General features: G+C 37.6%; 2 protein-coding genes across 2 annotated transcripts; one reads left to right on the top strand and one right to left on the bottom strand.

The window, feature by feature from the left end:
- Positions 1-538: 538 nt before the first annotated feature.
- Positions 539-1,738, top strand: LOC6643441 (V-type proton ATPase subunit D). Its single transcript, XM_002066065.3, has one exon. It carries the CDS (start codon positions 612-614, stop codon positions 1,686-1,688), a length of 1,077 nt encoding a protein of 358 aa, XP_002066101.1. The 5' UTR covers positions 539-611; the 3' UTR covers positions 1,689-1,738.
- Positions 1,739-2,924: 1,186 nt separating this feature from the next.
- On the bottom strand, positions 2,925-4,374 carry LOC6643440 (golgin subfamily A member 6-like protein 6). The gene is made up of 4 exons (XM_002066064.4): positions 4,273-4,374; positions 3,614-4,214; positions 3,388-3,537; positions 2,925-3,331 (listed from the first exon to the last, which is right to left on the bottom strand). The coding sequence occupies exons 1-4, from the start codon at positions 4,274-4,276 to the stop codon at positions 2,995-2,997; spliced, it is 1,092 nt and encodes a 363-aa protein (XP_002066100.1). The 5' UTR covers positions 4,277-4,374; the 3' UTR covers positions 2,925-2,994.
- Positions 4,375-13,079: the final 8,705 nt, after the last annotated feature.

The raw sequence follows: 13,079 nt of genomic DNA on the forward strand, positions 1-13,079 counted from the left end.
AAGAACGATCGGTAGAAAAGAGTGACTTAGTAAATGTAATTACTTTGTTTTTTCCCTGGAATTGCCATAAAATTGATTATTTTTCAGATTAATTTTTGTTTGTTCAACTTTAACAAGTTCGGGGGATTATATCGTAGAAAAGATCGGTCAAAAAGAGTGACCTTTATCAATAACTTATTAAATGTCTATTTATTAATGGTTGTGACAAATTTTATAACGATCAGGTGACATATAGCTCTCATTGAAACGGTCTTTGGGATTACCCCAGCCCTACAGATTATTGTCCTGATTATCGAAAAAAGCTTCTTTGGTCGTAAATCAAAAATGTACATAAGTTCTAAATCTAAATAAAACAATTTAAAATAAACCTAAGTACAAGTAAAATGTAAAATACTCTTCATTACTAAAACCTGCATTGTCTTTCCGAAAATTTTCAATTTGCCTCAACATTTTTAAACATTGCACTTAATTTTTCCGACGAAAGGACATCAATTTTATGGTACCTTTTTTGCCTCACCTAAGTAAGCTTTTCCTTAGATCGCATTTTTTAAACGTCAGAAATTGTTGTCAAACAGATTTGTTTAGGAACTTATGCTTGGAATAAGTGGAAAATGGCCCAGAATGACAGACTAGCGGTATTCCCTTCACGGGCCAACTCGGTCCTGATGAAGCAGCGTATCTTATCGGCCAAACGAGGCATGGGTCTGCTCAAACGAAAACGAGATGCCATTGATATGCAGTTACGTGATATCCGAAGACGGATGATGGATCACGAAGAGAAAGTAGACGAGAAAATGCGTAAAGCGATATTTTCAGTGGCTAAAGCAAATCTGCTGGGAGCAGATTTTAAGCCGCTGATTGTGGCCGACAGCAGCAGATCGGCCAAGACCAGTATACGCCGCAATCAACAAAAGATTGTGGGCGTAACCCTTAACAATTTCGTACTAGATACAAATCAAGATGGGGACGAGGCATTTCCCATGGCAGGTCTCAGTTGTGGCGGCGTTCAGGTGAAAACTATGCGCAGTAACTTTTACGATGCCCTTGTCGAACTCGTCGAGTACGCCTCAATGGAGTACATGGTCCGCATGCTGAAGGAGGCTTCGCATCAAACAAATATGCGAGTAAATGCTCTCGATCACATTCTCATACCACGGCTAGTTAACACTCACACGTACATTACGGGTGAACTGGAGGAGTATGAACGCGAGGACTTTTATCGCTTGAAGCGATCCCAAGCCAAGCAGCTGGAGGCTAAAATAGCCTTCAGCGAATTAATCAAGACGAAGAATATGACCACCGATGAGTTGACCGACTATAGAAAGCGAGGCACCTTTGTTCATCCCGTTGCCGATGTGCATTTCGACTCGGATGAGTTTAACGAGCAAATTGTTAGGGAGCGTTTGGTAAGGGCTCGATTGGAGAGACATATCCGTCGTGCCCAGGAGCGCGCCGATGCTGATAGTGATACTGTATATCCAGTTGCCAGCTCCTTCATTACTACGCATAGTATTCTCCAATTTATACAACAAACTGCCAGGGCACGTGATCCCTACTCAAGTCGTGGATCATTGTACAGCAATAAACGTATGCTCTTGGAGACAAAGATAACTCGGCCTGCTAGAAAATCCAATCTAATCTCCCAACCTCTCTCATCAAGTTCATCGGACAGTGATGACAGTGATTAGGAAATTGGCCTCTAAAGCACCTTAATTCCAAGCATAAATTGTAAAATTCATTGGTGATTGGGTGTTTAAATATTTGTACACTTTGTATGGATTTTTGCTACTTTTTCTTTATCCATTTCCAGCTTGGTTTCTGTTTGGTTTGTTGCATCTGCAGCCTTGTCGCATATCGCATTTCGCATATATTGCAACGCATGCCAACAAGTTAAGTATGTTAACCTCTGGAAATTAGACATGGGGACATGGAACGAATAAGAAAATGAAGTAACAATGCACCAACTGGCATTGTCGATGGCGACGGCTACGGCTATGGCTACGGCAACGGCGACGACAACAGCAATGCGCCATTTTTCGTGCTACCCGCAAGACATGAAATTCGGTTTGGGGTCGTCTGCCTTACCCCTCAGCTCACCTCACCACCCCTCACTATCCCTATCCCTATCACAGTGTGTGTGTGTTGGATAAACATTGTGCCAGCCATTTCTCTCTTAGATTGGCGCAGTCGAAGCCCTACAAGCCTTAGCAAATGTCGCACTGCGTTTGAAAATTTATCGAAATTCGATGTGATAAAACAAATTCGATTTTTTCTTCCCCGTCTCACATAGTCAGTTGAACTTACTTTATAAGTTCTATGTAAATACTTGCACAAGTCTTCCCATTGTGCTTTTAGTACTTGGGTTTTTATTAATTTTATCATATCATTTTCAAGTTTAGTAAGGCCACTAAAAAAAATACATAGTGCTAACCTAATTATAGAGCAATAAACTGAACATCGGCACTGGGAGCATATTACCTAGAAAATGACAATTTAATGGACAACCCACCGACTGAAATTGAGCTACAAAGTAGAATCATCAGGAGGTGGCAAAGATCATAAACATAAAATGCGGATACGGAAATTGCTATTTTTAAGGCATGATGCGAATGCCTTGTGAACTAAGAGACAGAGAGAGAGAGAGAGAGGGGGAGGTATAGAAAGGAAAGAGAAACACTAAGTGAATGTGTGATAAATACAATGTAAACAAAAATTAATTGCGAATAAATATTTGCAGTTTGTCTTATTGGATTCATAATTTGTTAGCTCTCAGCATGTGACGCCACAAAGTATGCTATGAAGTAGAGTTATGGTGAGATGTGTGGCAATGTGTGTTTATTTGCGATTATGGCATTAAAGCTGAACATGTAGTAGTAAATTCTTTATGTCCATTTAGTTTGAAACTGAACTGGGATTATAGTAAATTCCGTTTAAAAGTGTTGGACATTTATTAAAATTGCATGTATTCTGAGATATGAGTGGGGGGAGAATAATTCAATTTCCGCCCTTCTTTTTACCCTTCTTTTGGCGTTTGTTCTTTTTACGTTGCTCTTTACGCCATTTGCGCCAATACTTTTGAATGGTCTTTGCAGCACGATTCATCATAAAGATAACCAAACGATGTTGCTGCTGTCGACGTTCCTCTTCCTCTCGTTTAAATACAATATCCTTATAGATATTCTCCTCGTGACGATAGATAACCATGAAGTCATCCAATTTCTTTTTGGCCACTAGAAATTCATCCTGCAGTTGAAGATTTTCACGCATTCGTTCCCCCATACTGGAATCGTATTTCTTGAGCAGACCCTGAAGCTGTATAAGTAGTTTGTTCCTGCAAAGATTCAACAATGTCACTGATAACTTTTGAGGAAAGTTTCTATGGCTTACTTTTCCGCTCTGGCATCGCGTTCTTCTTCTAGATTTATATTGGTTAATTTCTGATAGGCAGCCCTTGACTTATCCAGTTCTTCCTGCAGCTCCTTTTGCTTATCTAGACTGATTTTGTGATTTCTGTGCATAGAGCGACTGCACTTTTCACTACACAATATGAAATGATATGATTTCGATTTGAGTACAGTGTGACATATTAACAAGGACTCTTTAGGTTACTCACATTTCATTCTGTATGCGTACATTATTCTGCCATTTCTTATTGGCCAAATCATCTTCAATTTTCTGCAGATAGATACTCTTCGCACATGTCCTCCATCTCACTTTGACACGTTGTGTTGTCAGTTGAGCCTTTAGGACGGCAATCTTTGATTTAATATCCTCATTCTTCAGATACATGGCATGCAATTTGCGCTCTTTGCTCAATTCACTCTTCGAGGTGCGATGCAAATGCTGTTGGGCTATGTCGAGCAATATTTGAAATGAGATCAGTATCTTTTGTTCCCTTGGGGTGAGGTTTCTAATCAATTCGGGAAACAACTTATATATGGCATAGTTGCAATGAAAGAAATCGATAACCTTCATTGTGTTGTGATCAAAGGTAAGTGTCTGATCGCCCTTGGTAGAATTTAGTTTCCGCCCAATCACATCTATTTCTGGTAGAATCTTTTCATATTTAGTCCCCTTTAAGACCTGTCGAAGTTTCGTTGGATTCTCTAGTATTTTGGGCATAATAAGCGACATTTTCACACGCTCAGCCGATTCCTCGAGCAGATTGAGTACACTCTCCAACTGGACGAGGCGTACATTGGAAGCGGTTGAGTCTAAATGAATAGAATTTAGTCAGTCGGTTTATTCAGTCTTTTATTTTACTCAATTTACCCATTTGGTTTGGTTTTTTGTGTTGTCTTAATATGTAATTTCCAAGTACGTGTTGGTGTAATTCTATTTGAATTGTGAGCTAAATTGTTTTACAGTTGGGAATCGACCGGAAAAATAGTAAACAAAATGGTTGCTTGGTTTCTAATTTATGTTGCTAGGCCTGCAGTCGCTTCAGTTGGTATATATATATACTTATATATACCATATGAAGGAATCCTTTTCTATGCTGATTGTTTTGTTCATCTTTGCGTAAAGCCAAGTTAGTTTCACGCTATTATGGTTCCACCATTCAGTATATAGTCTTTGCCTCCTTCTCCATATCCTTGCACATTGTTTGGCATTGTCAGCGCTCATGTAGTCGGGTTTTTGTTTCTATACCCTTAGCGAGAAGTTATATGCGTTTTATCCAAAAGTTTGTTATGAATAGAAAGGAACTTGAGTTTCTGGTAAGAAAGCAACCTCCCCTTTTGATACTAGTTTAATCCGAGTAACTCTAATCATTATGAAAAAGATTGTTATGACTCATAAATAGCATGATTTTGAAAAAATATGGATAAATAGTTAATTAACATGGTAGTTTTCATAAAGAAATAAACTTAACTTTTGATAAAACTCGCTAAAGTACACTTAGTTTCTTCAAGTAGTTTCTAAAACGAGAATAGAAATGGATTTTCCTTAGGATAGTGTAGAAAACGATGACATAAATAAAGCTAGAACAACCCTGAATGTTTTTTTTTTTTATAGTTTTTGCCCGATGTCGCAGCTTTCATTCATGCCACGCCAGTTGACATAATGCGACATAGCCGCACCAAACACAGCCACGCCTCCCACACCCGCCCATAGTGCTCAACTTGCGTACTTGCACAAGTTTTCGTTCATCTGGCACCGAGACAACCCCCGCTTTACGCCTAAACATTGCCAATGGCATTTTGTACAAAACGCCCAAGCTTGCCCCCAGCCCCCGCATCTCCGACTACCCCTAGCCACTTGCCACTGCCATCCTCCCACTCGGCTTGCCCCCTCGTCTCCTCGTTTTAGCAAGTTTCTTTTGATGCTTCTAGGGGTTTTTACTCTCTATTTTTAAACTTTGAAAGGTTAGTTCTTTGCTTTGATGGCTTAAATTAAGACTAACGGTATTTCTCAATGACTAACGAAAGTTGGCCGATTTATTCTTGAGAATATATCGTCGCTTCTAGCTGACTGAAAATTGTATATGGATCGCTATGGTTCGAGGTCAGTTTGATGGCTCGCCAAGTTCAGTTTCCATATTCCATTCCTAAGTTTGTAATGTATATGACAGCTGCGTCAACGCAACAAGTAAGAAGCAGCAGCAAAACGGCAGAAGGCCAAAAGAAAATTGTCAAAAGTTGCCAGGGACCATGAGCAGCAACAGCAAAATAAATGGGCGACCATTTGCTGAAAACGTCGCAGCGAAAATGCTGCAATGCTGACAAACCAAAAACACAGAAAAAAATAATCCAAAAAGCAGAAACGAAAGTAAGAAAGAAAGGAAAAAAAAGAAAGACACACACACACACACACAAAAGAAGCAAAGTCAAAATGGGAAAAAATGAAAATAAAAATAAAAATGGGCATGAAATAATATTTGTTGCTGCTGTTGTTGTTGTTGTTGTCGTTGTTGTTGCTGCTGGTGAGGGCAATGTTGATGCGTGATAAAGATGGTAAGAAAGAAAAAAATGACGCATAAGCAGCTAAGAAAAGAGATGAGAGACAGAGAGATAAGAGAGAGAGCGAGCGTACGCCCCTGAGTATGCAGCAATTTTTTGGCCTCCGCCGCTGCGTATACGTAACAAATGGCCCTGTAATGTGGCACCGCAGCAAAAAGCACTCTAACGGTACTGCAAAGAATGTGCAGACCAAAAGGAATACGACAAAACGCACTCTTTCATGCTCTCGCTCTCTTTGTAGTTTCTCTCGCTTTCTCTCTTTCTCCCTCTCTTTCTGTGTGTTTGGCCCACATTTTCAGCTCAGCTGGCGGCTAGCAGATTTTAGTTACCATTCGTTTTCTTTCGTTTTGCTTCGGTTTTTTGGCTTCCTCCTCGGCTCATTATGTCCCAGAGCGACGAGGACATTTATCGCTGCCGCCGTTGCCGTTGCCTTTGCCGCGCTGCGCTGCGTTTGCGTTGCCTTGCGCTGCGTTCCGTCGCCTTGGCAGCCTTTTCTGCTGCTTATTGTTATATATTTTTATTGTCCTTACTTTACATTTCTACGTTTTTTTTCGTTCTTTCCCTTTTCCTTGCCGCTAGCCCCGTTTTACTTATTCTCCACTTTTCGAAATTTTCACTGAAATTTTACCCTGTTACACTTGGTTTGGCTTGGCCGCAATGCAGCTATAAATTTTTGTGGTTTACATTTTGCCTTGGAAGATTACTTTTGGTAACTCGCAAGGGGCCAAAAAAGGAAGGCGGGGGACTACAAAGACAAAGATGTTGAGGGGAAAATAGACCAAAAGAGGTAGCTTGCCATTGAACTGGGTGTTGTCAGGAATTTTTCATCTGATCATCTTTACTGCAAAGGTTCTACACCAAATATTCGTGTCAACTATGGAACTTTAATAAAAAGTGATAGAAACAAATGTCTAAAAATAAATTGATTGCTAAACATTTATCTTTCCCAAGTCCCAAGATGTTAAATGAACCTTTTTCTCTTACTGTCTTGGCCATAGTGAAAACTTAACGACAACTTTCTACTGAATTTTTCATGAACTCTTTTCCCTTTTCCTTTTCCACTTGTAATATTTAGTTTCTTTAACTGAACTCAAGTTTCTCTTGAACTAAAACTTTGCTTGGCTTTGCTTCCGTTTGAAAGGCTTTGGCTTTCAACTACCAGCAACCAGGCAACCTTTTGGCCTCTCCTGTAATTTGAATTTTTTCAACTGTGAAGAGCAAATGTCGCTGAAGAAAAAAAAAAACACCGTCGGCATAGAGAACCGACTTTTGCAATATCCCTTAAACGAAATGAAATCTTAATCTGTTTTAATATCTCATGGTTATCATTCAATCTTATTACCAACTCAACAATCTGGCGCCAAAAAGCAGTTAACATTCAATTTATGCATCTTTGAGTGTTTCGTTTTTAACGATTCTTGTGAAATGTTGCAGACTGATTTTATAGTAGAAACATTTGGTTTTGTTCTCAAATCAATTTTCTTGGATTGGATTTCAATGGATTCTGTTTTGATTACTTTTCATAAAGTTTATTTCAGTTTATGTTTTCAATACGAATCTATATTTATATGTCCCATTTGTTTGCCACAACTTTTTGTAAAAGTTAATATACCTGCTTTACCACTTTAGAGTGCAGGGTATCTACATAACAAACCGGATTGAGAAAAGTTGAGGGGAAAGGGTTAAGTTATCTAATAAAGTGTTTGCCCGCCATTTCATTCTCAACATTTTGTCGATTTGTGTTTCCTAAAACAGAACTCTGTTGGATGCTATTAAAAAAGTTTTTTTTTTAGGTGAGTTATTTTTCCAGAACGCTTTTGGGTAATTTAATAAACTAGCAAAAGTTGTAAGCGATTTAATTTATGGCAGCAACAGAAAACTTTTTTGTTGCTCTATGTCACAGCAATTCAATTAAAAAACAAAACAAGCATTTCTCTTCTTATGACAATTTATTTAACGAGCGAGAAAGAGAGAGTGAGAGATAGAGAGAGAGAGAGAGAGAGAGAGAGAGGGTGAGTGGGAGAGGGGGGAGTAGAAAAAGTCGTAAACTTTTTGCGCTGTAATTTCTCGTACTAAAAATTTTTCGTGATTTGACATGCGCTCATAAGTATGCTATAAAAATTGAAATATACAAGAGTTTTATCAATAAACGCATATTTCCTCTCAAGGTAGATGGCCCCGATCTTGTTCCTTTACCCATTAATTCTTAACCCAAATCATGTCCACTTCTATTAGACAATTCAAGAGCCCACTTAGTAACCAAAAACATCAACATCGATGGATAGCCAAATTCTAACCATTTAAAGGACACCGAACCTTTCACTTTTCATCTAAACAAATAAATCAAATGCATATGTAAATTCTAATTTTCTATTGTTTTTTTTTTTATTTTTTTTTATTTTTGTCATTTACAGCAATAAATTTCAAATTATTTTTAGCTTTATTGGGTGATTATTGGGCACAGGGCCAAAAGCGAGTGAAAAAAACAAAACGAAACGAAACCGAAAACGAATAGGAAAATGAAAATAAAAAGGAGCCAAAGATATATCTATTTTTATTAATAACACGAGCCCAGGATACGTTGACGTTTTGTATTATGACGCCTATGACTTTTCCGCACCTCTGCCCTCACCTCCAGTTACAAGGGAAAAACGGCGTCAGTGGCAATCAACAACAAAAGTTTTGTGGTTGTTGCCTGCCTGCCTGCCGATCCCAATTTCCCAAACAGAACAAAAAAAAAAGAAAGGAAAATACAACAAAATACAACAAAAATATCAAAAAAGAAGGAACAATATTTGTTTGTTATACAGACAAAATGAAATCGAGGCCCTCCACTTCCCTCACCCCAATTTGTCCAACTCTTCAGCGCGTACTCACGAATTATCGATAAAACATGGCACATGACGAGCAACAGGAGCAGGAGTAGGAGCCATAGCAGGACAACATTCTCATTACGCCCCCACACTCACGCCCTAAAACATACAAAAATTCTCAGTTTGCCTGTCTTTGCTTTCTTGTTTCAATACCCTTGCCAAAGGGTATACTTAATATAGTCTATTTCGTATCAAAGTTTGTGAAATGGTCTCAATTATCCCCCTAAAGTATGCAATTATGCAGACGTAGAACTAGAAAAATGTTTTGATGGGCCTCGCAGCTAAATATTAGTCTGTTCTATACAGGATATGTTGCTTATATAGAGTATTTCTATTATATATGTTATATATCAGCGATCCATTAAAGTGAGAAGTGCAAAACCTTTGAGTTTATTTAGTTTACCCCACCAATCTTTAATATTTCTATAACATTTGAATGCCAATTTAACAAACTTTCTCCAAAATTATATAAAAAGAGTATTAAAACTTCTACAACTATTGAAAAAGCACGACTTGCCCTTATGTATGTATATACGTGTATATATTTATAATAATCTGGCAGGAAATTGAAAATGAAAACCAAAAAACATCGACACTTGTTTACACTCACAACACACACACAAAACAACGCAAAAATGTTGCTTGCTGTTGTTTCAAAACAAAAACAAAAACGACAAGTTTCTCTTTACGATTTATTTGGAAATAAAATAAAATTACAAGAAGAAATGCTTGTCCCCCATCACAAAAGGACAAGAGAACTCGTGGCTTTAGTTTCAAAATGGAATTGGCCGTTTGTCGTTTCTTCATCTTTTTACGATGGCGCAAAATTTGAGCGAGGAATATACAATATAGAAAAATAGAAAAAAGTCAAAAAGACCAAAAAAAAAAAAAAGGTTAAAATGAAACTTTGATGAGCTATTATTCATTTTGACATGTGTTTTTTTATTTTATGGCATGGGTACATGAATACCCCTTAGATAGAAACGCCACTAACATTTGTCTAGAGCAATTGGTTTGTCCCCTTTTGGTTCGCATATAACTTTACATATAAACTTATAGATATATGTATATTGCGCATACGCACGATGCGTTTTGGGAAGGAGTTTATTGTGTTATAGGACCTTGTGATACCGTGCTTTAAGCCACTCTACTCCAAAGCCATGTGATGATATAACAGGATGTCTGTTAATCTTTTGCTTTAAATGATTACAAAATCATTTTTAGGCTCATATATATTAAATTTTACTTGGAGTTAGGCCTAATTCGAACTTGGAAATATTTTTTTCTATTATTGTAATGAACATTTGTATAAGTTTCTTACTCTTTGCCTTTCGTGATTTGCGCTGGGATCCAACTGTACAACTTCCATCTTATTCTAGTCGACTTCAGTTAACTAACCTTCCTTCCTTCTTTAACTAATCGTAAAACTATGCTTGGTGTAACTTTTCTTTACAAACTTTTGAACGGTGAGATTGACTCTTCCGAAGTGTTGAGCCAAATTAACATTTCTGTTCCATCTAGAAGGACCCGCAATTTCACACCGCTTATACTTCCCACTTGCACAACTAACTTTGCTCTGCATGAACCTTTTCGTAACAGACTTTGGCACGTTATCGGTTCCCAAACATCGCTTCCGGGTATAAAAACTGCGATCTTGTCCTTTCTCGCTCGTAATTAGTTGTAATTATCTTTATTTTAACCTATCCTGTTTTCTTTTTATATGTAACCTATTATCTCATTACATTTAATATTTTCTATATCTTTAGTTTAATTTATGTTTATATATGTAATACGCCTATGCCCTTATGTCGGAGTGGGTAGAGGTTGTAACATTAACTTTACTTAGGGTCATTCGTAACAGGCCCGGGTCTGGTGTCATATGGGCCACTTGTTCGTACTGAGCGTTGTACGACTACGTCTATATTATATTATATTATTAAAAATTTATGATACGTTTTATACATATGTATTTGTATGCATCATCAATACTCACCAACGTGGCAAAACATCGTTAACAATGTCTACAAATATCGAATTATTAAACCAATTTTTTCTAATAATTCTATTTAAAAATCCTGACCCAATTCAACTTCTATCCCAACCAACACCAAATAATGTAAATATTATCCTTAAGTTCCTCACCCAAAGAAAAATTCGAAACCAAATGTAATCACAACAAGAGCAGCCAGCACTCTATAATTAAGCTAGCTATATAATTTTACATTGTAAGTTAACTGTATATAAATAAATAAAAATAGAATATACATATATATCTCAGCTAACGATATTTCCATTATAATCCGTTTCGCCCTTTATTTCTTACTTTTCATTCAATGCTGAAAAAAAGAAGTATCCCTACTTACTAATCTCCCATATTTGCAGCCGAAAATTACTTAAATATTTGGTTCAGTATTAAATCTTCATGTCAGACACAACAGACGCAGAAGTGTGTAATGTATTCTTATAAGCACAATCTACGAAGCAAAATTAAAATATATTGGGAAAAACTCAAAAAGGACCAAAATCTTCTACTTCTACTATTAACCTCAAGCCTGCAAACAAAAGGTTTCTTATCAATCAAAAAGGTTGCAAAAAAACTACCAAATCAGCCAATTTATAACAAATAAAGAGGAGATAAAAAAAAATTAATCTTTGTTTAGTTTAATAAACATTCAATGTCGATTTAAAAAGAATGAAAATTAAGATTAAACAAGTTTTTTGGTTGGCTTCGGTTTATCCTTTAAAATGTTTCACATATTGAGAGAAGATATATTTCAGTTTCTAGGCCACAAACTACATATTTGCTCTTATGTTGAATGTCATTATAAAATTGACAACGACATTGCACAGTGCTACATAAAACTAAGTGCACTTAAGTTTCAAATTGTTAACTCCATTTCTACATCTCTTGCTAGTGTGGTCTCTGGCCAAAAAAATAAAAATGAAAATGTGCAACTCCATTTAGTGTGATTGCTAAAGATTGTCATTGGGCCAAACAAGAGCAGAGTAGACCAGAAACTTGGCCAATAAAACATCATTGACAATTTGGGTCAAATAGAGGCTTAAAAAAGTAGCCAAAGTTGTGTATGCGTAATGACTTCCAGTAAGTAAATTGAAATTCAAATAGGAAATCATAATGCCATGCGGGTAAATATATGCTAGATTGTTGGATAAGCCCATGACCCAAACCAAAAAAAAAAAAGGAAACAATGAAAGGAAAACCTGGAAAGCCATTGTAACACATGCGACACGTCAACATTCAATTTTCTAATGAAATTTTCATTATAATAAGCGCCAGACTGTAGATTGGGCGATGGGATATAATACTGAACGTTGCTAGAATGGGAGAATTAGTTTTTTGGAGTCTGAGTACGAACCACGCCCCACTCACACACACACACGCATACACAGGAAAATAAGCTAAAGTATTCATGGGAAAATTCTGTCTGCAATTTCGTGTGTGAGTGTGAGTGTGTGTGTGTATATCGAATGTTTCTTCCCCCCCCAGAAAAAAATAACAGAAACGCAGGCAACATGACCTACATTCTGGGTCTGGTTCTGGGGTTTGGGGCCTGGGACTGCGACTGTGACTGAGCCAGAGCTTCGAATTCTCTGTAGCTAAGCAACACAGCCTGGCTAACCTACCCCCGAAAAAAAAAAAACAGAGCAAGGCACGCACTGGCAAGTTCCTGCCAGTTCCTTTTACTGCCCAAAATCCAACTTCTCAGCACTGGCTCCACATCAGTCTCTCTCTCTCTCTCTCTTATTTTCTATGTGTCTCAGGCTTTCCATGGCCATAAAAAAATTGTTTTCGGTTGCTTATTGGCAACAAATTTGCGTGCTTCGCATACGAAAACCTAACCTGACGATGGATTTTTTTGTTCACTCCAAGTTTTCTCTCGTCTCTCATAACTCTCCCCTCTTGGTTTTACACGGAAATTTTATTTACTTGTTTAATAGACTCCTCGCCTGCTGACAACTGAATTTTTGGGTTCGATGAGTAAGTGGGGGGAGGTGCGTGAGTGGGAAATGGGGGGGGGGAGGTGGTGCTTCTGTACGCAGTCTCATCAATCACCACTCTGGTCGACAGGGACATTGGTAGGTTCTTACTGGTCTGGCCCAAATTCAATGTTAGCTAAATGGACCACCAAGTAGCACGTGCCAGCATTTTGCCAGCATTTTGTTGACTTTTGCCTAACGAAATAAATATGTATACCTACCACTATATGTATGTACATACATATAT

This window comes from Drosophila willistoni (assembly GCF_018902025.1).
Source record: "Drosophila willistoni isolate 14030-0811.24 chromosome 2L unlocalized genomic scaffold, UCI_dwil_1.1 Seg168, whole genome shotgun sequence".
NCBI lineage: Eukaryota > Metazoa > Arthropoda > Insecta > Diptera > Drosophilidae > Drosophila > Drosophila willistoni.

Excerpts from the sequence above, each read along its gene's own strand:
- LOC6643440 (XM_002066064.4), bottom strand. Across the intron at positions 3,538-3,613 it reads GTACGCATACAGAATGAAAT|TGAAAAGTGCAGTCGCTCTA; the intron begins GTGAGTAACCTA and ends CATATTGTGTAG. Across the intron at positions 3,332-3,387 it reads CGCGATGCCAGAGCGGAAAA|GAACAAACTACTTATACAGC; the intron begins GTAAGCCATAGA and ends GAATCTTTGCAG.
- LOC6643441 (XM_002066065.3), top strand. The coding sequence starts at position 612 with ATGGCCCAGAATGACAGACTAGCGGTATTCCCTTCACGGGCCAACTCG.